This window comes from Jatropha curcas, chromosome 2 (assembly GCF_041381405.1).
Source record: "Jatropha curcas cultivar XTBG-Jc1 chromosome 2, XTBG_Jcur_1.0, whole genome shotgun sequence".
Classification (NCBI taxonomy): Eukaryota; Viridiplantae; Streptophyta; class Magnoliopsida; order Malpighiales; family Euphorbiaceae; genus Jatropha; species Jatropha curcas.
Window position 1 is genome coordinate 24,520,565 of NC_143152.1, and position 26,560 is coordinate 24,547,124.

Below are 26,560 nucleotides of genomic sequence, written 5' to 3' on the forward strand. Positions count from 1 at the left end.
ATATTCTGGTGTAAAATTTGGTTTATTTTTTCATCACTTCCTTGGCTCCCTTTACTTCACCAGCTCCGAAACCCACCCATCCAGAGCATTTGAGACATGTCTAGATCTGGGTCCACTCTTCCTCACAAACTTTTTCCCATACATCGCTGTAACAGATCCAGAACAGATCAAAGCAGAGGTTGGCGGGCTACAGAACCCGAATAGGATACTGGATCTGTTAGAATACTGACAGTAACTAATCCAGATCCACAAACCTGCAGATACCAAGAAGCACGGTTGAGTTCGATAACAAGCAAGATACAACCATCACTCAAAAACGCTATGAGCGAAGTCACACGCGTCACCTTTCTTCCCCTTTCGAAATCAAGACAAGCAATACCAAAATAGTGATACATATTCAGTTCCCGTCAATGGCGAAATAAGGGCACATAAAGGGGAAAAATTGTTGAGATTGGTGATATTGGCGAAGCTTATAAAGAGAAAGAAATGGATTGCGAATCTGAAGCGTTTGACCAGGCTATGAAGAAGATGATACTAAAGAGAGGGCATTTGCAGCTCGAGCTAATAAGAATCGTGTTGAGAAGAGGAGTAGAGAGAAGAGAAATATTAGAAACCGTAGTCTTCCATCGTTGAACAAGGATCCAAGAGCTTTTAATTGCAAGGTTAGTTTAGTAATCTCTATTTTTCAGTCCATTGACAGTAATTAATCACCAATTGACAACTCAGTATTTTTTTTTTCCATATCAGCAAAATTCCAGCTTGGCACAATACCCTTGTTTTATTTATATTTTCAGCCCGCCACATAGGAAAGAAACACCTTAATGAAAATATTTTCGAAATTTAAACACTTAATTACAAAGTTAAGTAAAATAGAAAATATTAGAAAATAAAGACACCAAATTTACAATTAAGCCATCGATTGAATGTGATACTTTTGCAGATTGACTGACTCACACTCTGTTTCGTCTTTGGCTACGGGGAATCATGTTTTTCGACTACCCTCCTCAGGGTTTGGCTAGTCTTCTACAGCATGATAGTTGTTGGGTTGCATACCCTAAAAACATCTTGATTTACTTTTTGTTCTTTTCTTCTTTTCCCAAAAAGCCAAAAAAAAAAAAAAGATCTTTTGCTGAATTAGGCGTTGATTTAAGTGACGGTGGTTTGTGGTGGTCGTATATGTGAGTAACCGAAAGTGGTAAAGGAGGAAGAAGACAAATCTATCTCGAGTTAAGTTAGCTCAAGATAGAGTGGTGAACCGCACAGTATATTATTTTATTATATAATCCTAAATCAAATTTAAATTGAGTGATAAAATATCTAAATATGTAAATTGGATGCAAGGAGATAAAAGTCAATTTGGAATGATATTGTATCAGGTCGATAAAGTTCAGGGTAAAAGAATTCCCAAGGTTTGCATCCATAAGAACGTTACCCTGAGGGAACGGTCTCTTTTCTGCTCACAACTGGATTACTTCAAAATCAGTCGGCCAAAAAACAGTTTAATTTTATAAGAACTACAGAATCTATACTTGTGCAGCTAAAAGTGAAGGAATCCTAAATTTGATAACTTGACGTCCAACAGTTCAGTTCAGATGATGAAGAAGACGACAGATCCATCATATCTCCAACTCAACTTAGCACTGCATTTTTCCAAATGATACATATATCGGATTTTCCAACTCAGCTCGAAAGAAAAAGGACCATACCAAAACTAATAAGCAGCATGTTTTTCTTGCACATGACATTTGAGCTACAAAAATTTCTTTGGGCTTTATGCACTCATCCTTTTTATATCACATAACCCTGTATTCCTCCATCTGATTGCTCTTCTTTCCTTCAATCATATTCTAATTTGTACAAGAAAACAATGCTCAGTAAGACATGCTGACTGGCTGACTGGCTGTAAAACAAAGATCCCGCAGCAATAGTACAGAAAAGTGAACTGCTAGAAAAATAAAAACCTACAAGCTCATGACATTCTTTTTTTCCTTTTATGTATCCATAATTAACTTCTGGGAGCTCAGTCTGCTGCTAGTCAATTATCTGGGGAACCTCTTTCTCCAGCATTGTTGTGCCCTTGAATATCGTCACCTGCAGTTCCCTTGTATATTTTGACAGCTGGGCAAATAAAAACAAAAATCTGGCATCAGTGTTTGTTCAAGGCCTGGCAACCAAGACAAAGACGCTGAAGCTAAAACAATCCCTATCAATACACTGATTACAATTTATCCAATACCCTTTAGGAGTATGTCATTATCCAATTGCTCAAATGGCAACCATGTGAGTTTTTGAGTTGGCTTAAGTAATCTGATGCGGAATGAAGTTGATAAAATGAGAGCAATTTGTTTAAATTTTATATTTGTTGCAGCCAAAACATTACTTTTTGACATCTTCACGGACTTAACTATGAATAAAGCAGAATGAAAAGAAAGATTTTTATAGCCAACTCCAACTAGATTGGGGTTAAGACTTAGCTGCTGCTGCTGTTCTTTGTTGCAGCCAAAACATTGCTTACTTGGGGTTTTTTAAGTTCCATGCAAATTTCATGATTTCAATACTGCGTGTATCCATCACAGGAAAAAAGAAAAAAGGAAAAAAAGAAAAGATTTGTATGTTTCATGAAATTGCAAATTAAAGCGGAATGTACTTGTCCCTCGCTCATCTTTCTGAAGCCAAATCTCCTTGTCCAAATTGACTCAGCTTCCTCAGCTGCTGGTAGCACCAAGTTTACCACATTGAGGGAGCAAAGTAATCTCTCAATGCATGAGAATAATGCTTGGAAGTAACCCTGATTTAAAAAATTATAAGAGAACACGTGGGATTATCCATTAGCAAGCTCGAGAACCATGTAAAGTATACAAAGTGAAAATTAGAAACTGAGCACTCACTTTTCCTTGATGTTCTCTACTCGTTGCAACTAGAGGAAGCTCAGCAGCCTCCCTACCAAAAATCCTAAGAAGACCAGCTGATACAACGACATTCCTGCAGCGTTATTGAACAAACAGCAATTATTAATGCTAGATATATCCTGGATAATTACTGATCTAAAGAATGAAAGAGGGAAATCATGAAAGTAGCATACTTCACAAGTAATAGCACACAGTACATTCCCCCAAATTCTTGGCCAGAAATATTTCTCCTGCAAAAAATTCAAAAATGAAGAAACTATATTAAAAATTTCACTCTTGAAAAAATAACAAGATCCTAAAAGTTGAAAGTAAATAGAAAATACAGAGACCCAAGACAACTAGAACCAGCAAATGATTGCAGTCCTGGTTAAATACGCAATTCACTTCACGATGATCCTTCATTCACAATGAAATTTGGAGAGAAAAGATGGAAACCACCATTCCTCTCACAAGAAAGGAGATTTTAAGACATTTTTTTCCCCAGATGGATGAGAAGACCCATATTATTTTTGGTTTGATGTTCTAATTTCCTTTCAAATTGAATATTTTATCATTCAACCAAAATGAGATTGATGAGAAATTTTTCTTATATTTTCCAACTCCCCTTTGCCAATCATCTCCCTGACCACTCAAGTCATTGTTAGGATGAAAACTCATGGGGCCTAACTTGAATGTTTGTAGACCCAGAAACTGAGAGAAAACAGAAAAAGTTGGAACCTTAGACGAAGAAGAGAGGGAGAGAATATAAAAACAAGAAAGGCTACAGTAGGGAGGGAGAATTGAGAGAGATATCTTAAATATATTTTTGTTGCAATGCTTCAGCTGATTCATTTATACTTGGCATTCCGCATCACATAATTTCGATAGTAGTATGACCAGCTAATCTAATATGAGAAACAAAGATTCTTGCTACAACACATGTCCATCTAGCAGTACTCGTACACACATGAAACTACTTAATATTTAAGTTCCAATGTAACTGCGAGAAGTATTTCCCAAAAAGTTCACGGACAACCTGCTAATATCTTTACATTCCACCGTATGTGTTAATGAGAAAACACTTCAAAGAAGGAAATGTACATTCACGTGGTCTCACAAATTACATGTAACTTAACATGCATATCAGGACAAGGCCATAAAGAGAAGCTACAAAATCAGGGGCTGTGTACTCAAAAATATATTTGCAGCATGAAGATAGTTCAAGCAGGAAAATAACTTACTGTAAGCAAGAAAGAAAATAAAAATGAAAGGACAATTTACCCATAGACCATAACAGGAATCAAATCACGACCAGTTTTTGCAACAATGGGATCAAAACACTCCTGCCAAAAGAACAGGCTCATAATTAGGCAAATGTGTCCCAAATTTATAAATTACATGTATATCATACACCTACCACACAACTTGTAGAATTACAAAAATAAAATGCAAGTAAAAGGGTGGTACACATGGGTGAAGGTCGTTCCATAGAAGAGAATATCCTTCCTCTTGATGATCTTCCAATCAGTGGACAATAAGGCATCAGATTACAAGTCATGTTCAAGGCCTAGTAATATCTACTTTTCCTTCCAACAAAAATTTCAAATGACGATATGACCAGCAAAGAACCCTTATCCACTGTTTCACCTCCCATATGTCCTAACTGATATAAGTTTCAGTCATACAAATCCCTCACCATTCAAATACTAAAATTCCTAATTTATGCTTGTAAGTTAATAACTCAAAAGTTTGCAAATGGTTTAAAGTTTTTACATTGAATTAGATGAAGACATATTTTCCATCCTTATATCAGTGAAAACAATATGATATGCTAAACATCAATGACTAGGGTGGCAGGTTCAGGAAGATTACAAATTAGATGGAAGAAAATTCAATTCTGCATGTGGTCCACATATGATGAGTAAGGTGGGCATGTAAAAAAACAAATTGTTGTATCAATGACCAAGGAGAATTGAATGACAACCTATGGGCGTCTGGTAGATGTATCATAATTTGCTGTAAATTATAAGCTGCATTTGTTTCCTTGCAGCATGTCTGAAGAAGTATCGGAGGCCCAGTTCACTGGTACCATGAACTGGACTTTCCTGACTGTTAAAAAAAAAAAGACTAGAAAGGAAGTCCTGAGCATACTTATATTGATTTTATCATAGGAACACGCAACAGATAATGTCACCAACTACTGGTTTTAAATAGACATCAGCATTCACAACGCAGTTAGTGCTAGGCAACTAAAATAAACCAGATAAAAAAAAAGTATTAATCACAGATGTTTTCAGTGAAGTAAAATAATAATAATAATAAAAAAAAGAAATCCTGCAAAGTATCAACATACTCGAAAAATTGCAGCAGTAGCTGACAACAATGAAAGATCTTCTTTGCGGCGACTTTTTCCCATCAGAATTCGCCATTGGACATCATTTGATAGTCCATCCATTAATAATCCTTTCTCAGCATGCTTTCTAGTTATGATATCCAACTGCAAAGAAGGAATCATCTGTATTCCACTAGAAACAAAATCCTGTAGAGCCGCAAAGATTCTATGGCAGTCATTAGAACAGAACCAATTATCCTTAGGGATCTCCTGTTTTGATATTTACAACAAAAGTTAGCAAGCTTCTTTACTGCATTGTAAAGACTTAACATTACAATATTACACACTTACTTTTAGATCACAACGTCCGCTGTCACGCAAGCACCCAACATGGAATTCTCTCTCGCACTGGAAAATGGGACAAAGTCAGGTAAGCAAAAAACAATAATCAGAATTTGAAGAAATGCTCTTGTAAGTGCTCAAAAGAAGATCAATCATACTTGGTCACAAAGGATAACTGTTCGATCATCGAAGATATCAGTGCTAAAATCATGAGCCCTGATAAACATAACAAAAACATGAACAGGTGTGACACAGAGTAAAAAATATATTCTATGAACAAAGAGCAATTCTGTTACTGACAAAATTCAAGAGATCAAACCAACAAACAACTAAGATGAATTTCAACTCTAAAAAGCAAATTTGGATCATGGAACAATAGAAACCCCTGTTACCAGTCATTTTTAGTATCAAATATCAGGGACTTACAAATTTAAGCAACTTTACAAATAAAAGAAAAGCCAATAATGTTATTTAATTCTACAAAAGAAGAACGTATATGATATAATTGTTACCATTTGTTTAATTCTTTCTCAACTTATCCCTGTCCACTGTTGATTTTCTTTTTCATCAACTTATTTTCTTGCTATTGAACCATTTCCAATAAATCAACACAAGACCATTGACTCAATGGACAACATAATTAAACTTGTAAACCTAATCCATCATCTTTCATCAATATTGCCTTCACATTTAGAAGCCAACACAGTTCCTCAGTGATTATCTATTTAATTAGTTTTTTGGTCTTAAGATTGACAAGTTTCTAAGAATAAGAGCAAAAGCACAAAAGTTTACCAAAAAAACAATTTCCCATATATAAACTGGCATGAAGGAGAATTTTTATAGTACCATAATTCATCCAACTATAATGATGGCAGTGAATGTTGATTGATGGAAAGACAACACAACTTAAATAAGAATCCTAGGCTAGATGAATCAAAATACAAGGATGGTGCAAATAAATTGATAAACGCATCTATAACAAGATGGAACTGCACCCATTGAAGGAAAGTTGATAAAAGGGAATGATTTGGATATATGCATCATATAGACTAACAAATTCAACTGTACAAAAGGTTGAGCATATTGAATTTGCGTGATAAAGGAAAGAGAGGAGCAATCCACAGATGATATGTAGGAAAGTGGTTAAAAAAGAAAAAGGATCCATCCAAGCAACACCAACTAACTTGGGATTGCTTAGTTGAGTTAAGTTAATAGGTACAAGAAATGGATAAAAAGAAAATAGTTTGACCTTAACTTATAGACCTTTATTACTGATGAAAAATTTGTCGTTATGAAATACAAAGTTCGACCTTTTCAATCAATCTATACTTTGAGATGTCTAACAGGATTCAAACCTCAGTAAAGAAAAGCCCACATGGCAGTTCCAATGCTAAATGAACCTTAATTATATATGAGTAAAAATTTCTTTTGTCAAAATCTCATCAAGGAAGAAGAACTCTCTATTTAACATAGCTCTTTTATGTGAATTGCTTTGAAGGTTTAATGGTTGGGAGGCATCATATTTGCATTCTGCCATTGTTGTGGACTATGTTAAGGACTGAAATAGATAAAGTTTGAAGAATGTTAAATGGCTGTCATATAGGATTCTAAAATTTGTTAGGAAGGGATAAAAAGGATGTCTTCCATTATGCTTGGGGCATTAGCAAATCTACTCTTTTTGCAGGATGTTTTAAGTGATAAACTTCTCCAAAGTATGCATGTTCCTAATGGTATTTGTTGGCTTGGAAGAGGATCCTCCGTTAATTCCTTGGAAGCAACTATGTTCAACTTTGTTATGCCTTCCATAAGAACTGCATGATTGGGAGAAAGAGACATCATCCGAGGTTTTGGATTCACTAGAGGATGTGATGGTGAGATTGAATGGAGTGGACAAGGCAAGATGAATGAGATCTGATATGGGCTGCTTCATGCTTGTTAAGGAACATAAATTGTATTTATGTATATAGTAGTATTTTTAGGGATCCTTTCCTAAATAGTGTAGGAGTCTACTTGTATATAATCGGCTTCTTTTCTTTTATTCAACATGCTGAATACACAATTCTATTCACATGGTATCAAAGCAGGGAGTTTTTTAGTATTTGAACAATATTCAATAATCGGAAAATTTTTTTTCTGATTTCAGTAGCCTTTCAATGCTACTGTCAGTTTAGGTTAGCTTTCTAGTGTGATATATCGCTCTCACCGCGCACCAGAAAAGCTACCCCAGCCGTGGATCAGTGTGTTCCCGAAATCCCGTCACCAGAATCCCAGCAAGTGGCTTCCACGCGCTGCTTCTTGCTTTCTGCTCCGGTTCACGTGCTGCTGCGTGGGGCGTCCGGCCATCTCCTGTCACTAGCTCTCAGTTTCCCGCGTCGATTCGGCCATAGGAGTGCAACCCTGTGTGTTGCGTAGGCCTTCGATGGCTTCTGCGGTGGGTTTCGTGCTGAACCATTGTTGGGCTTTGCTGGGTATAGATATCTTGCCTTCTGAGTTTGTCAATCTGGTTTGTGCTTCGATATTCTGCTTCTATATCAGTTAGTTTGGCATTCAGAGTGTGTATTTTGTTGCTGCGTATCTGTTATTGTGTATATTTTGCTACTGAGTTACCAAAAACAGTAGCTTTCCTTTGCTATGCCAAAATTGTTTTAGGGGTTTTAGTCACACGACATGGCTGACTACTCCACCGGAGACTTCCGAATTGAAACCTGTCATCACCGATGTGGTGCTAGTAATGAATAAAATAACGGAACACAAAACTCAATGGCCCCAATTTTCTAGAATGGAGTAAAACAGTCCATATTTATTTTCAACACTTGAATAATGACCACTTGACTGATAATCCATCCAAAGGTGATACTCATAAGGCTTGGCTTAGAGAGGATGCTTGATTATTCTTACAGCTTCGAAATTCCATCGACAGTGAGGTAATTTGCTTGATCAATCACTGTGAGTATGTTATGGAGTTAATGGAGCATCTTTAATTTTTTATGTTCAGCAAAAGGGTATCTATCTCGTATGTATGAAGTCTGTAAATGTTTTTATCGGGCAAATCAGGAAGATAAGCCTCTTGCAACCTATTTCATGGAGTTCAAGAAAATTTATGAGGAACTCAATGTTCTATTACCATTTAGTGCTGATGACAAAGTCCAACAAACCCAGCGAGAACAGATGGCGATTATGAGTTTTCTTGCAAGGCTTTCTCCAGTTTTTGAGACTGCCAAATCTCAGATTCTTTCAAGCAGTGATATTGCTTCTCTTCACAACACTTTCACTCAGGGACTACATACGGAAGGATCTCATAAATCCTTACCTTCTGTAAATAGTGCACTTGCAGACAGAAAACAGGGACAAAGGAGGAAGCAACCGTACCCATGGAGTTGAACCTCGGGAGACCAGTATTATTATTTGCCATTATTGCCATGAACCAGGTCATACAAAGAGGACTTGCAGGAGACTCCAAAACAAACCGATAGGAGCAAATGTGGCTACTCAGGATTCTATAGTCATTTCCACTGACAATACCATAACCATTTCTACTGCGGAGTATATGCTGAGCTCTCCAAATATCGTTCTTCCAAGTCTGCTAATTCCTCTGTCGATGCTGCTACCAATTCAGGTAATACATGCCTTATGTCTACCTCATCAAAATGGGTCACTGATTCTGCTTGCACAGATCACATGACAGGTAACTCTAGTCTCTTTTCCTCATTAAAAGAACCTCATAACTCTAATCGTCATGTTACTCTAGCTGATGGGTCCACTTCTTCTATTAAGAGTATTGGCACTGTTGATCCTAACTGTCTTCCATCGTCTTCTGTGCTATGTTTGCCTTGTTTTTCGTTTAACCTACTTTCCGTTAGCAAAATTACTTGTATACTAAACCGTTGTGTCAAATTTTACCCCACTTATTGTGTGTTTCAGTATCTTTTAACGAAGTAGATTATTGGTAGACGGCGTGAGTCTAGCCTTTATCTTCTAGATGGCCGAGTTTCTTTATCTTTGGTGTGTGCTAGTGTTCTATCTCCACTTGAGATTCATTGTCTTTTGGGCCATCTCTCCTTGTCCGCTTTAAAGAAGTTATGTCCACAATTTCAGTCATCATCATTTTTAGAGAGTTGAGTCTTGTCAATTTGTCAAACATCATCGTTTACCTTTAGTTTCTAGAGTTAATAAACGGGATTTGTCCCCCAGAATAACAGATGCAGATTGAGCAAGTTCGAAAGTTGATAGAAGATCAACCTTAGGATATTGTGTATTTGTGGGCGGAAACTTAATATCATAGAGCAGCAAGAAACAAAATGTAGTACCTCGATCGAGTGCTGAATCAAAATACCGAGCTATGACACAATCTACTTGTGAAATAATTTAGATTCGGCAATTCTTAGAAGAAATCGGTTTCAAGTCGCATGCAAATTTATGGCATGATAATCAAGCTACTCTTCATATTGCATCAAATCCGTTATTTCGCGTACAAACAAAACATATTGAAATTGATTGTCATTTCGTTAGTGAAAAAATACAACAAGGTGCTATTTCTACAGGACATGTCAAGACAAGCGAACAACTAGAAGACATTTTTACAAAAGCTCTAAATGGCCCTCGGGTTGACTATCTTTGTAACAAGTTGAGCATGCTTAACATTTATGCTCCAACTTGAGGGGGAGTGTTAAAGAACGTCGATTGTATTTATATATATTGTAGGATTTTTAAGGATCCTTTTCTAAAGAGTGTAGGAGTCTACTTGTATATAATCAGCGTCTTTTCTTTTATTCAGTGTGCTGAATACACAATTCTATTCACAATGCTAAATTATCTCACTGTCATTGAGGAACCACAACTAAAGGCATCTCCTATTCTTTCCAGAATACTAGTTACGAGACATGCAGTGATGCAAACAAAGGTAGAATTTTCTAAAAGAAAAAGTCTCCAACTACAGATTAACCCAAAAGAAGGGGAATATTTTGGTGAATATGAATTTGAGTGAAAACAAGGAAAACCATTGCACTGGTTGGCTTTTACATTGTGAATGAACTGAAAATTTAAGAGTTTGCCTATTCATCTAGGGGTGCATGCAGAGTAGAAGCTATTTTGATAGTAGATAAGACGATTTAGGCAAGAAGAAACCAAGAAAAACAAGATTAACTGTTGTTAAGAACCCCACAGCGTTCAAATAACAAATCCACAAAGGCAATATAAAAGTGTAAAGTTAGCTAGCTAATTAATACTAACAATTTAGCATTGGTTGGCCAAGCTCAAGTAAGCCACATTATGAACTTTCACTCCATGGTTTCTAACCAATCTACCTCTACCCTTCCAATCCTCAAATTATAATATGGTATCAAAGCAAGTCTAGCCTGGTTCAGTTATTCCTCAGTTTATCACTGTGGCCTTCCGTTTAAATTCAAGCCCTTGTCTAGATGTCCAATCCCAATGAGGCTCATTAAAGTTCAATTTTGAAGGGCAAAGCCCAATTCAACTTAAAGGGGAGAATTTCAAGTTTCAAGCATCAACTAGATTCCAGTCCCAATTGTGCTTTAGGGGGACTGTCAAGAATCCCACATTGTTCAAGTAACAATTCCACAAAGGGCATACAAGGGTGGAAAGCTAGCTAGCTAATTGGTTAGTATTAACCTTATGGCATTAGTTGGCCTACCCAAGTAAGTTCACATTATCAACTTTTGCCCCATGGGTTCTAAGATCTTATCCAATTCATCTCTACCCTTCAATCATCATATTGTAATAACTATTTTAAGAAAACTACAATCATTTAGGACATCAAATACCTTCCTAATCTTTGTACGGTCTGGTACAAATGTTTATTTTAGCAAATTAGTAAATTTTTTATAGCTTCAAGCTAATCTTTGCAAATTTTAGCTTTTATAATTGACCAAGGCTCAGAATCTTAGGTCTTAATATGCACTCCCAAATAGCATAACAGTAAAATGTAGGCATGACCATGGTTCCAGAACCGCCAGTTTCGATCATATGAAGGGTGGAACTAAAACTGAACCGCTTTTAGCCAGTATCTAGAATGGTTTTGGAACCACCGATTCTGGTTCAAAACTGAAATTAGATAATTTATTTCAAGGTTTTTAAAATTCTTTTTAGATATATAGCAATAAATATCAATAATAAATATTAATATTGAAAAACTCTAAAGGAATTTAATAAAAATTCTTAAAATTTATTTTAAGAAATCATAATAAAACAAAAAATAAGTTAAGAATTTCTTTAAAAACATATTTTTCACGATTAGAAACTGGAACCGCCGGTTTTAAACCAAAACTGCCTATTCTCGTTTCGGAAAATGAAGAACCGGAACTGAACCTTAAGCACATTGTTTTCGGTTATGGTTCCGAACCAGGAACCATTGACCATGGTTTAGTGCTGCTTTTAACCAGTTCAGTTTCGTTTTGGCTCTAGTTTGAAACCAAACCGTGGTTATCCTAGTAAAGTGTTTGGTAGTTGGCACTTGGTACTTGGAATCCAAGTCCCTTTAGGATTATGGCTTTCAAATCGCTTTCAAGTCCATAAGTAATCAAGCTTGTAATGCTTTATTGTTCAGTTTTCAGGCTTAGAATTTCTTGCATTTGAAACTCTTGTTACAAAGTTTAGGGTCATCGATTTACTATTTTTCAACAGGTACAGTCCTGGTGCGTTTACAGCTACACAGATATCCAAGCAATCTCCTTTCTATTCTGATATTTGCAGCTTTATCCTTGTTAAAAATTCTAGTTATTCACCTACATTTCCACTTTTTCTATATTTCAAACAAACATAGAACCAAGCCTGAATAGCCATTCCTCCAAGCTTTCTCACGTCGTAAGTTTTAGAACTGGAACAGAGTACATAATTGTCCAAATCAGGGGGAAACCAGATTTAACATCTATCCTTGTGTGTGTTTGTGTGTGTGTGTGTGTGTGTGTGTGTGTGTGTGTATTTTGTATATATATGTATATATAGATATAGATATAGATATAAATAGATAGATAGATAGATAGATAGATAGATAGATAGGACATTGAAAGTCATCACATATGTTCATGAAGCCATAAATTTTTTATTTTCTCCATATTATAAAGGATTTCCTGCTGTTTTCCACAGGTTGCAATCCCTTGCTACCCATAAATCTAATTTATTTGCGTATCATATCAGCAAGACAGTTTAGCTTTTATCCCTATGTAGTCCCATCACGTTATAAAAGAATGTTCACTATTACCAAAAACAAACAGATTAGAAGTTCTGGAGGAGCTAACCTGCAAACAGCACAACCACCAACTTCATACTCTGGCATTTTAACAACCCGAGTCAACCGAATAATTATTGGTCTTGTGAAGTTTCCTCCATGTCCAGACTTAATACAGCTTGGACACTGCCAAACACCTTTTGGAACACACTGCAAATCCAAACATTCTGCCATGGAAACAGATTCAAGTAAATTAAGAACAAAAAGGAATCTACAGTAAGCCATGATAACATCAAGTTAAAGATATATTCAATCTGTTTTCCTTGGATGAACTGGGATTACAGTAGTGATAAGTTACCCTAGCCCAAACGATCTAGAGATAAAACACATTTTTTCAAAAAATAAATTACACACAATTAATCTAGAAATAAAATTTTATCAGATACTGAAAAAAGCCAGCGAAACCAACAAAGGAACACAAGCATTGCTAGAAGTTAGAAGCAAATGATATAACTATAAAACAATTAGTATCAACTGAAAAAAATATCATTTAATACTACTAAAATACAAGGAAAATATATACCGAGATGAAAAGCTCGAGGGCAACTCTCGCAGAATATTAGACCCCCTCCGTCGCCACATTTTGCACACATATCATCACTCACCCCAGAGGTAACATTTTGCCCATTTGCCAATGAAATTGCTATATCATGAAGAGTTAAACCATTGGAAGTATAGATGTGACGGTAGCTGCCAAAGGGATGTAAAATTTCATTAGAAACAACAATCTAATTTGCTCCAATATGCATAACTACTTCTGAAGGCTACTCACGGTTGGCGCCTAGCAGCCATTCCAGCATGTGCTTCAAATTGAGAAGGGCTTATCTGTTCACCGATAAAAATAGCAAAACAGTCACCAGTGAAAGAGACCTCTTAACATTACATGAATCTAAATCTATTATGTGTTGAAAAGCTTAATGATCTCACCTCTCTGTCGCAGCAACTACAAACTATGCCATTTCCCTGCTTGTAACCACCTAACAGTTGCTGGAAAACACATCATTTAATTTAAATAGTATGAATCAACATAAGAAGGTTACTTAAATATTACTAGAAAAATTTCATTTAGTTATCAAACAACTTACTTGTCCTTTGACATAGTAAGCCAATTCAGCACCATCTGGAAGACCATTTGGCATGAAAAGTAAACGATGAAGATCGTTATCTCTACCAAAATAGAGAAAGTAAGTTTCAAGTTACAAAATTCGAGCAAATATAGATTTATCAATAACACAAGAAGCCTCTAGTAAACAAGAGAATAGACCAGAAAAATTTTAAAAAAATTTTAAAAAATAAAATAGACAAACCTTCTCCTGGTGCCTCCTTCATTTGTTTTCTTTTGTTGCATAAACACGCCAGCTCTGCAGAACAAATATAATGCAGGTAAATAAAACAGAACAATATATTATTGGTCCATTGGGAGGCCCTGGGCCTCAGACTACTACTAGCATTCTTCCACCCATATATGCTACATCCCAACAAAAATTCCACCATCTATGATCTGTGAAAACAAAATAAAGGCAGAACAAGGAGAGACAGGGGAAGAAGGGGAGCGAACCTCTTCAATCCACGTTTTTGCTCTTCTGAGGCCTCCATGTACTTCTGTTGTCTAAAGGGGTTGTTATGCATCAAGGAGCTTGAAGCAGGGGAAAAGCTTTCCTCCACACCCTGAATGGAGTAGCTGCAAGTTTTAAGACACCATTAGTTTTCAACAGTAATTGACAAAATGTAATTTTCGGCACTATTATCCATAGTTTGGAAGAAATCAAAGAAAAAGGCATATAAGCCAACATTTGCCTTCATGAGAATCATTTTCACAACATCATTATTTTCAGTTCCATTTATACAAATATTCCTGGTTTTAAACAAAAATATGAAAGCAGTCTTAAAACAATGAAACCTTTGAAAGCATACAACAATAACAAGTGAAACACCGTTGCTCCTATCTATTGTCATCCCAGTTATGTAATATATCTGTCCCAGGGGGTGGCTTAGCTTCAGATTAGACTTTTTAAATGAAATTAAGCACATTCAAGTGACCAAACAAATATGGATGGCAGAAAAATTAACGGAAACTAACAGAACTAACCAATTTCCAGTCTCTAACATTTTGATCAATGTGATGAAAACCAAAATTTAGAGGCACCCATGTTCTCACTATTAATGAATCCAAGAAAAACAAACCTATCAACAAATAAAATAGATAGATCTGTAGATTAACATATCAACAAAATGTAAGGATACCCACACAAACATATACGCATGCATAAATAAGTATAAAAAACATTCATGCGGACCCACAAACACGCACAGATCTGAAGACAGTGAAGAATGTTGCAACTCTGCTTTGTGAGCAAACAAAACGTAAAATTACAAATTTAATAATGAAAATGAAAGAGGAAGGGAAATGAACTATATAGTTTTAAGAAATTTGATCTGATAATCTAACCAAAGCAATCAATACCTAGATCTATAGAGAGAGACAACTCACAGAGAAGAGAAATTTGGTCTATCTAGAAAGGCCTCAGAAAAGAAGACGAGATAAGGTTACCTTTCAAATGCAGATTACCTATAAATAAATACTGCATAACCAATCTGTTCAAAAATTTTGCGAAAATTTATTTCCACCTAACACCCTAAAAAAGCTTTATGGAGAAGAGAATCAAATAAGGTAGCCTTTCAAACCTAGTTTGGATTTATCCCACTCATTCAATGGGATAGTCCACAGGCAGTATAGAGGGAGGGGGTTGCCAGGGGTGCCCCCCGCCCCCGAACCCAAATATTTATTCCCTGAAAAGCTAAAAATTTTCAATTTTATTGATTTTTTTTTCAATTTCGCCTCCCCTAAGTTTTGAAAATTTTTTTGCCCCCTCTACCTTTTATTTCTGGCTCTGTCAACTGTCCACAGGGAAGTAAAAGCTTCGACAACTTGGAAAGGCAAAGAGAATCAGGTAAGCTTTCCTTTTAAATATAGGTCATTTTAATAAGGCCTGATGACAGAAAAAATTCAAGACTTCATACATTTTTTCAATTTAAGCCTTTTGTTTATTTTGTCAATTTTGTCAATTTTAGCCTAACTACATGATATGAGTAACAATTTTACCAACTTAGCAAGTGAGTAAAGAATGCATGAGTAGAGTCCAATAGCTGCCCTAATAGGGAAAATATATGGTTTCTGCTTCTGTCCAATGCTGATAATACAAATAATTAATTTTCCTTTTACAAATCATTATTTTTTCTTAGATTTCTTCCATTTTTAAAAATTAATATTTTTACTATCCATAAATTGGAAAAATTAATATAACATATTTTTTTTGAAAAAGAGAATGAAAAATTATTATCTTATACTTAACACCATTGCAAAAAAAAAAAAAAAAAAAAGTGCATATACACGAGTGCGCACATTTCCGTTGTCATAAATATATGCTGCAATTGGCAAAAATTAAAAGGACAAGCTAAAAATTAAAGAGAAACAAATGTTTCGATTTTTCTTTTTTTGGCTATCTGGCCTTTTAAAAAGGAAAAATATTTCCATCTATCCTCCTCATTCTGTCAGTGACACTCAGAGAGAAGAGATTGATCGAGTCTATCAAGAAATGTCTCAAATGAATGCAATTGCTGAAAGTGAAGATCACCACTAATTACTGCATCACAGTAAGTCATAACTTTTCAGGAAAATAATATTAACCTGTCCTTTTCATGCAGCCACATAATGCTCGAACAGAAGCTTGGGTCTATTTGGAAAGGTCTCCAAAAGAAGAAAACAGAATAGTGATACCTTTTACATCTAGGCAACTGATCACTAAAATCAAACATGTTCTCAAATTTTAGGAAGATTGTTTTTAACTATTCTTCTCATTCATCCAGATAAAGTTCAAGTATTTGGAACAATCTTTCCAAGCAAACATCAAATCGGAGAATCCAATTACGCCAATAAGCCACTTGAAATGGTAAATTACAAGCATTCAATAACAAGGAAACATGCCCAAAGGTAAATTGGGAAACAAGAGGGAGAGACAAACGAGAAGAGAGAGGATATTACACTAATTAAGTTCAACATAAATAAACCAAAAATGGGACTTTCAAAACTGGAAATTATTTTATTACCTTCCAAGTGAAGAAGGGGAACGAGGAAGCATGCTGTAACATTTTCTATCTGCTCCAGCCATTCCATTTCGTTGCTGGAAACTAGCTGCATAAAATTTTAAGCTTAGTTGAAAATTGGCAAATATTCTATCTATTATGCATGACGTAAAACAACCTAGAGAGTGTTTATTCCCCAGAAATTTCTTGCTTGGTTAAAAAAGTAATAATAATAAATATCACATCCGATTCTCTATAACGGATACATTCATATTAAAGCAATCCAATATGCCTCAAAGGCAACAAAAATAAAGAATAAATGAAATATACATATATATATATCACCTTTCCAAATCTCAAATAACTCCCCATTGATGGATGAACCTGCAACATCTTTTATCACTTCACCCAATGCACTAAGTGGAGCAGTTTTTAGCTCCTGAATAATGCTGCAGATTGGTTTCCCGTTCTCTAAGTGTATGTGATTGTTTGGATGCCTAGTTCTACTGCCAGCATGCTTCTCAAACTCATGTGCACTGAGGACCTGCTCAAACACCATTTAGTCAATCAAATAGTAATAAGATTACAAATAGAAGACCACAAAAAGTTATTTTTCTTTTTCCAATTGTAAGAGCCCAACATACTTTTGAGAAATTGCACAATGAGCAGCCACACAAGTATCCACCACCTTCTATAATTCCATAGAGCTCTCTCTGAGAAGCCATTGGAAAGACATGAAACTCATATATCCATTAAATATATATTACCGAACTTTGCAGCATAAAAAATAAAAGAAAAAAGCATACAGAGAAATAGAGAACACAAAAACAAATAAATAAAAGCTTACCCCCGGAGAAAGATATTTCACCCGAGCTCCATCAAGTATGCCGGTTGATAACAACTTTTTGACATTTGTAGGGTAATTGTTTGGAACAACCTTCTTAGACATCTTCAATTCCATATTAGGAGCACAGAAATACCTATCTGTATTTTCAAGCATTTCTGCGCAAGCAGAGTAGTGTTTCCCATATTCTTTTTTATAAAACTGTTCTTGACATATCTCATTACCAACAGGTTGAGCCACTGAAGGAGCAATCTGGCTATCATAGTCCTCTTTTCTTTTGCTAAACTTGAACGTAATCTTCCTAATTCCAGATGAACTAGCATGCTTAGGAATCTCCAATACAACATGAGATGTAGATACAGAATCAGAAATGGCATTACGAGAAGTGTCACTTTGAGAAGCATTGTTCTCGCTATCATGTTCTCCTTCCTCACTCAGGGTGTCCAATGGACTCAAATTCGCAGAAGAAGTAGATGTAACCTCACAAGCACCCACTTGATTACACGCAGCTAATTCAGTAGGTTGACTAGTGATATCCTGGCAACTGGACCCATTCTCTTTGGGAGAAATTACAGGATTCGAAACTTCAGATTTTATGTCCTCATTTGAAGCTTCTTTTGCTTGTTTCTTGTTAGAAATTGGTTCAGGTTCAGAATCATCTGTTAGAAATTGATGGTCTCTTTTCAATTCAGCCCTTGACGTACTCTCTTTCTCAATACCCACCCTTGTCGAGATTTCCACACAAATTGCATCCTCTCCCATCGACAAACTCCAAGCATTCAAGATAGAACCAATAGCAATAAAACAAACCCTAAATTTTAATGGCGATTGAACTCAATTAGTCCTCTCCAGATAGTTAACATTAGATAGAATTATTAATTAGCAACCAGAAAGAAGCAAAATATTCACATAAGTAGCATTAAAATCGATCCAAGAACTTCTCAAACTGTCAACAACCGCTAAACCGCTCAATCAATTCAATTCAAAGAACCAAAGCCTTCTACACGTGAAAATTTATCAACGCCTACCTCTCTATATAGCCTGCAAAATCAATTCAAAATCTCAGAAACAGAATCAAGAGAGAGCCTCTAGATTGAAACCAAACAGAAGTTCCAATTATCAATCAATCAATGCACGAAATGGGCTTTAATGGAGTATCTTGTAGATCTAAGATTGACGAACAAAAACAAGTTCCGAAATTGAATGAATTCGATAAATTGAGAAAAAGCGAAGAAAATCTAATTAGGGTTAGGGTTTAATTTCTGTTAAAAATACAGCGGGAACGTGCAGAGCGGCAAAAAACCAGAGAGGGAAGCTTGGTTCGCGGTCCAGATTTAACTTTTTTAAGAAAAAGAAGACGGATAGTGTATTGACGAGAGAGAAAATCTATATATATAGTTCATTTTATTTAAAAAAAAAAAAAAAAGAATTCCGGTGATATTTGGAAGATACAGGAAGACAAGTGGATAAACGAGATGGGACCTATTCTTTTATCAATTCAGTTAAGCCAGCTGTGCCTGTTATATTTTGCCACGTGCAATAAGCACGTTACGTAAACAAAAGGTAAGTAGATATATGGCGCCAAGGGACAAAGGTGAATGGTGGATCTGGATCTAACTGAACGTGACAGTTGGATCGTCAGGACGGGCTTGCAATTGGATACCGAAATCGATTAAATGGGCCTGGCCCAGTAGAGGACTAAAATTGATGACCAAAGTGAATTTGTGGAGAAAATTGAATAATTGAAACCAATTAGGTCTTACAACGAAACTTACAAATTGAATCACTGATCTAATATTTAAGTTTCTTTACATGGAAAAATTACTGTTTAGTCCCTAATTTTAGACCAAATTAATAACATCATCCTGTATTTTAGTAAAATTATTATAACATTTCTAAAGCTTGTTTCCGTCTAACTATATGGTCCTTTCGTCCAAAAGTGCTGATTTTTTCATTAATTTTATATAGACTAACGTTTTTTGTGATGTAAACTTTCGTTATTATTATTCGGTATAACTCGTTGTTTATATTCATTAATTTATTCTTACATAGTATTAAGTATGATTATAATTTTTCTCTTGTATTCTCTAGATATTCATATAATATTAAAACATGATTTTAAATATAACAACTTTAAATTAAAATTTATTTCTATTTAAATAATATTTATATTATAAGTGAATAGTATTTTTTTTTAAAAGACTAATTTTATTATGATAGGACAACATTAAAAGTCAAGTATATTTAATAAAATAATTATAGACGATAAAATAAAAAATTATTATTAATTATAATATTAGACTTTAATTTTTTTTGAAAATCAAAAGATTAAACTTAATTAGCATCGATTTCTTTAAAAAAAAAACATAAAAGCATTTGATTAGAAATAATAAACTACTAATGGATTAAATTTTAGCGTTCCATCTATTTTTACACGATTAAAAGAGGAATAACATAATAATAAATAAATATACACTGATATTAATTTGATTAGAAATAATAAACTACTAATGAATTAGATTTTAGCATTCCATCCATTTTTACACGGTTAAAAGAGGAATAACATAATAATAAACAAATATACATTTATATTAAATAAATTTAATATATTATATTCATTTATAATTTTAAAATATATGAATTAAATACATATATTTTGGATAAGTTAAAATAAATAAATTAAATAGAATAGATTAGATAAATTAATAAATATTTATTAAAAATTATTAGATGAATTAATAAATTAATTATGTTATGAAGTAATCATGAAACAATATTTTTTTTCGCATTTTTAAGTTTATTTTAAAATTAAAACAATAAATTTTTTTAAATAATTAATATAGTAAATAATCAATTATTGAAAATTCAATTAAAATAATATAATAATATATTTTTTAATCAATTAAGAAAAAATATTAAAATAATATAATAATTTTTTTTAATCAATTAAGAAAAAATATTAAAAAAACTCTAAGTTATCAATTATTAAAAACTCAAGTTACTTAATAAACTCAAACTATTACCAATTATCCAATGACTTAGTATATTTTAAGATTTTTAAATTTTCACTAAAATTATTATAAATAATTTAGAAAAACAAAAATACACATATTATGGGACCGACAACATCTTAAACTAATAATTAAACAATAGACTTTTATAACAAGACAAAAAAAAAAAAAAAGATTCAACCATTCATCTTTCTTCCTCTCCCTCTTCTCCCCTCCTTCGTTCTCAACCACAGTAAGAAATCACTATTCTCCATGTCTTTCGCTCTCTCTTCCAAATATACTATTAAAGTCGAGCAAAATCGCAATGGTTTTATCAGGAACATTGACAGTTTGACACAATCATAAAAACTCAGTAAAAGAAACTCAAATTTCTTATTATATTGCTAAAAATTCCAAATTATTTTGTTAAATTCAGTGGTATTGTAGCTGCAAATTTTTTATCATCATAAGAACTAAAAGGAAACTCAAAATTTGACCAATTTATTCAAAATGAACTAGTATAATATATGAAGGAAAGCTAGAATAAGCTTACCCTTGCATCAAAATTCATCGGAAAAGCTTAGAATCACCAGAAACAATGGCTGCTGATTTCTCTCTCTTCTGTTGCATAGAGAATGAGCCGGATTACAGAACCCACTCTCCACCTCATCCACGTCCGTCAATACATGTTCTCTAGCTGAGAATTTACAGGATTCGATTTTTACAATGGGATTGGGGAAAGGGATAATTATTTCCATTAACAGGTTTTAGAAAGTCCATTAAGTCTGCAATCTACTCCAGCCGAGTAACCGTACCTTTTCAAGCAAAGATAATCTCACGGCGGCCTATATTCTTTGTCGTTTCGTCGTTGGACAGTGCATCAATCGATAACTTCCACAGTACTTTGAACACAGATCAATCGAAAGCATTGTAGCAAGCTTGAGCCATCTCGTCATATTTTTGTCTTTCTATGTAAAATTAACAGAAAAATCAACACTTTCGGAGGGAAGAACCACTGGACGAAAGCAAATCTCAAGGATGTAATAATAATTTTACCAAAATGCAGGGACAAAATTATTAGTTTGGTCAAAAACTCATGAACTAAGGTAACTTTTCCCATCTTTACATAATAAAGATGAACTGAGAACTAAAGAGAAATGGCTACAAGTGATGGAGAAAATGTTTAATCGGATCATGTAATGTGAATAAATTTGTCATAATTACCCTTTAATATGAAGTAAATGGAGGAAAAAATTTCTCCAACAAGGAATATGTCTAATATTTTTGAAAGAATTGAATTAGTCATACTGTATCAGAAAGAAAATCACAGGCACGATTCTATAAATTTACCGTCTCTACCACTTGGCCACGTCATCAAGGCAATACATAATATTCCCCTTCTTCTCCTTTTTTCTGTGCTTTTTCCTTTTTTTTATTTGTATATTGAATCTCATTCTTTTTTATTCCTTTCCTAAATTCTTGCCCAGAGGAAAAAAAAAAAAAGGAAATTTTAGAGTATTATAGATACTTTTTTTTAAGGGAAGTATTATACATACTTGATTTGTATACTCGGCAAAGTATTTATAATACTGAGTAATTAGTTGGTTGAATTAATTGGTCACACATAAAATATTTATGGGAAAAAAATGGGTTTCTTTAATTGTAACTTGTGAATTTCTAAAGTGAATTATGAAAAGATCAAATATATAAATTAACTCCCTAAACATCTATCTATATGTATAAATAATAAATAAATATATAAAAGCTAAAACAGAGAAGCTTAAGTGGCGCAATGTTAGAGTATTATGTTGCTTTTGTGGCACAATATTAAAATATTATTTTATTAATAAAGAACTTGAATTAAATATTATTAATAATATTTTCAACTTTTCAATAATTAATAAAATTAATAATATCTTAAAAACCTTTCACTTTCTATTTTAAATAATTAACAATATTGTTATTATTTATTTCTATATAAATATATCATTAATATTTTTTTTCTGCTATGAAATTTATATAGATATTACTTTCAATATAAATGAAATCATAAAGAAAATCAATATTAATGCGAACTTGATCAATATGGTGGTTAGCGATGGGATTATAGAGTCTATTCGGCGGCTTCGATGATTAATTGAGATATGATTTTGTGATTTGTGAATTATTTTATAACTATTAGCATCTTTGATCCATACATAAACATTTTATTTATTGTTACTACAACTAAGTGCTTATTTTTGTTATTAAACACAATGTCGAGTAAATCATAAAATTTCACTTTTTCATGGTACTATTTTTCTAATGAAAATAAAATTAGAATTCATTATCTAATGTGATCATGTGTGAAATAGATAAATTTTTTTATGATAAAATTGATATTAATATTTTATTTTGTGAAGGAATGGCAGTGTTTCTAAACTTATTTCAAATTAAGACAAAATTTCCTAAAGAATTTTTTAAAGAAATTTTTAATGTTTATTTCGTTGATGTTTGGATTTTAAATTATTTATTTAAAATGAATTAAATAACTAAATTTTTATATAGATTAATTTTATAATCTATTAAAATATTTCTAAAAATTGAAATTTTTAAACTCATATTTGTAAAATGATCATGTAATATGAGTCATTAAAATTATAAACTTAATTCATGAGAGTGTATATGTAGGTTAATATGTTAATCCTTTTGCAAGTATCTAGAAAAAAAGAATTGTTTTTTATTTTATTTTTTAATGGATATTAATAAATATAACATATCAGATATTTGGATTCTTTAAAAATAATTATTTATTATAATAAAAATAGCATCATGTTAAACATTGTATAATATCGCACACACGGAGTGCGGGAAGACAACTATTTATTGTATGGGAAAATATTGTTGCCATAACAATGATTTTTCCATTTAAACCCTATTATTTTTCATTAATTACATTTCTACCCAAAAATATTTTCCTTCCAACCTTTTTATTATTCTTTAATTATATTTCTGTCACAATATTATTTTTTCCTTTTAATCCTTTCATTGTTATTCTGTTACATTCCTACCCAATACCATTTTCCCACTTAACCCTTTTATTATTCTTTAGTTACATTATTACCATAACTTAAATTTTGTTATCCATTTAAATTTATTAAATTAATTTTTTAATTTAAGTAAAGTTTAATATGAGTTTTCCATTGCATTTTTTGATGCATAATTATAAATTTTTTAAATAGTTAATTTTATAATATATATAATTGATGTCCCATTAATTTATATATAAAAATTATTAATGGTTAACTATCTTCGTTAATTTTATTTAATCTAAATACATTGTCATTTATAGACCCAATAATTAATAAATGCCACGTATCTTATCTTATAATGTGAAACTCATTAGAATTTGAAATTTTGATAATTCATTTACATTCATTTTACTATTAACATTTATAATATTACTATTAACATTAAGTACTATCAATATGAACATCTATAATAAACAATTATCCTCAAATAGTAACTATTAAATGTCGACAAATGGTTGTTTTAAGCAAATTAAGGATTAATATTTTAATTTTATGTAAAACTCTACTATTACCATTTCTAGAATAATATATTATTTTATTTTTAGTTCAAACAATAAAGCATTAATATTTTACGTTTTATTTAAACTCAAAAAAAAAATCTATATACATTTAAATTTTTATGTCAAAACTAAAATTTCAAAGATAAAAAATTAACAATTTTTTTTATTTCATTTATATAAATTGCCCATTCTTGTTTAAGAAATATTATATATCTAGTAGATTCATATTAAAAAAATTACAAACAATCACGTTAAAATACTTTAGTTGAGATATTAATTAGATAAAATATTAATTTTTACTTAAAACAACGAGTTGTAAAATTATAATGAATAAATTACTTAAAAATAATACATGCGGCATTAATAATTTTGACTTTTACTATATATCTAGATGTACATATGTAACTTAATATACATGTAAAAGAAAAAAATAAAGTTCCTTATTGTCTATCGTTCTTCATGTACTTATTTTTTAACTAATTATGAAATTATATTATATACGATATAAAATATATATTAAATATGATAAGAATATAATATATTTTAATTTTATAGGTTGATAAATAAAGTCAATTTAGTTTTGATTGATTAGCTTAATTTCCTATATAAACCTAAATTCTATTAGATAATATAAGAAATTATATTATATACTAAGTAAGGTACTCCCTCTATTCCACTTTAATAATAACATTTTACTTTATTCCACTTGAAGTGCCCATTTAGGATTTTAAGACTATATTAATTATTTTTAACTTTATCTATATTTATTAGGTGTAATTTATTTTTATGTTGACATTTACAAATTTCAATATTTTATTGTTTAAATTAATATTTTAGCTTTCTAAAACTATATCTGTTCCATAATACTTATTACATTTGAAATTTTACGTTCATTAAGAAAACAATTAAATTTGTTTAAGTTACAGTATTAAGTAAATTGACTATATTAACCTTAATTTAATACTAATTCTCTAATAAAACCATTGAATTGAAGTAATAATTATTGGTCATATACAAAGGGTAAGTATGAAAAAAAAATTATTACTCCTTTAGAACCACAAATGTAACAAGTATTTTTGAACAAACTATTTTTTCAAATATGATAAGTATTATGAAATGAGGTAGTATTTAATTAGTAAGTTGTCTTTTTGCATAAAGAGTTAATAGTTTTTATTAGTTTAAAAAATAAAAATAAAAAAATAAATTATTTAAAAAATAAATTATAAATTTATATATACATACCTAACTTTTATAGCAGACAATTCTAAAAAAATAATAAAAATAATTCAATTAAAAAAATTAAAAATTGATATTTATTATTTAAATTTATTGTTGTACTTCAAATAATATAACATAAGATTTACAAGGAATATCTTAATTATGAATTGAGCAAATAAAATATAAAGCCGTCTCTCTCTTTCTCTAGCTAGCTTTATCTCTCTCTCTTTTTTTTTTTTTGTGTTTTTCTAGATTTTGTTTTTAAACCACTGCCAACTATCTTCTTTGGCCGGAGGTTTCTTTTCGTCCCTCTGTATTATTTTTCTTTATTTTGTTTAGTTTTATTTCTAATAATTTCCAAACCTATAATCGTTTGGAACAAAATTTGGATTTAGTTTCAGATGGTAGATCTTGAATGTTTTTTATACCCTCTTAGTGGAGTTATTAGTTTCTTTTCTTTCATGGTTGTTCCTCTTTATTGAGGAGTTTTTGTGTGAATATTTTATTTTTCAGGTAATTTGAAAGACAAGATAGACTGTTGATTGCTTATGGTTGAAGATTTTAGTCTTCAAGTTCGGATAAATTTCTTTTACCAATGAAACCAGATAGTGTTGCCGTCCTATTTGAATATGAACCAATTTTTATTTGGAAGATTAACATTTTTTGCCAAGATCAATAACATCTCCAAACAGAAGATTTCAATTTTCTATATTTGTGTTTCTTATTCCTATAAGAATATTATGATGTAGTCAACTTATATTCATTATTAATAAATTATTAAATTTTCAAAAAAAAAAAATCTTAATCATTAATTATTTAGCAATTATAATTATAACTCAATTAGACATCTTATTAACTTATCAATTTATACATATATATGGAAAAGAATCACCAAAAAAATTTTTTCTTTTCTATGTGATTTATTATTATTTTACACTAAAAGCTTTTCCCCTTAATCTTAGGGGTGCTATTTTGTTTGAGTTCTTATTATTTTTATTTTTCCACCTTGCTCCGAATATAAAATTTTATTTCCCATTTCAACATTT

At 32.2% G+C, this 26,560-nt stretch overlaps 1 protein-coding gene and 1 long non-coding RNA gene across 3 annotated transcripts; both read right to left on the bottom strand.

Annotated features, from left to right (window-relative positions):
* Positions 1–1,703: 1,703 nt before the first annotated feature.
* On the bottom strand, positions 1,704–19,104 carry LOC105636265 (Acyl-CoA N-acyltransferase with RING/FYVE/PHD-type zinc finger domain-containing protein). 2 transcript variants are annotated; one of them, XR_001046953.4, is made up of 20 exons: positions 17,739–19,104; positions 17,536–17,604; positions 17,237–17,435; positions 16,916–17,000; positions 14,367–14,489; positions 14,116–14,169; positions 13,894–13,975; positions 13,736–13,795; positions 13,581–13,633; positions 13,332–13,498; positions 12,819–12,975; positions 5,721–5,778; positions 5,572–5,628; positions 5,242–5,490; positions 4,170–4,231; positions 3,083–3,139; positions 2,889–2,982; positions 2,648–2,788; positions 1,966–2,118; positions 1,704–1,847 (listed from the first exon to the last, which is right to left on the bottom strand). XR_001046953.4 is itself a non-coding variant. In XM_020680131.3 (20 exons), the coding sequence occupies exons 2-20, from the start codon at positions 18,495–18,497 to the stop codon at positions 2,032–2,034; spliced, it is 2,613 nt and encodes an 870-aa protein (XP_020535790.1). In that variant the 5' UTR covers positions 18,498–18,546; positions 18,764–19,104; the 3' UTR covers positions 1,704–2,031. The 2 variants fall into 2 exon arrangements, 1 of the variants encoding a protein (XP_020535790.1); XM_020680131.3 differs by having other exon boundaries at positions 1,704–2,118; positions 17,739–18,546; positions 18,764–19,104.
* Positions 19,105–21,205: 2,101 nt separating this feature from the next.
* Positions 21,206–21,996, bottom strand: LOC149498454 (uncharacterized). Its single transcript, XR_016319757.1, has 2 exons — positions 21,541–21,996; positions 21,206–21,422 (listed from the first exon to the last, which is right to left on the bottom strand). It is a non-coding gene; the product is annotated as an uncharacterized LOC149498454 (long non-coding RNA).
* Between the last annotated feature and the right edge of the window lie 4,564 nt (positions 21,997–26,560).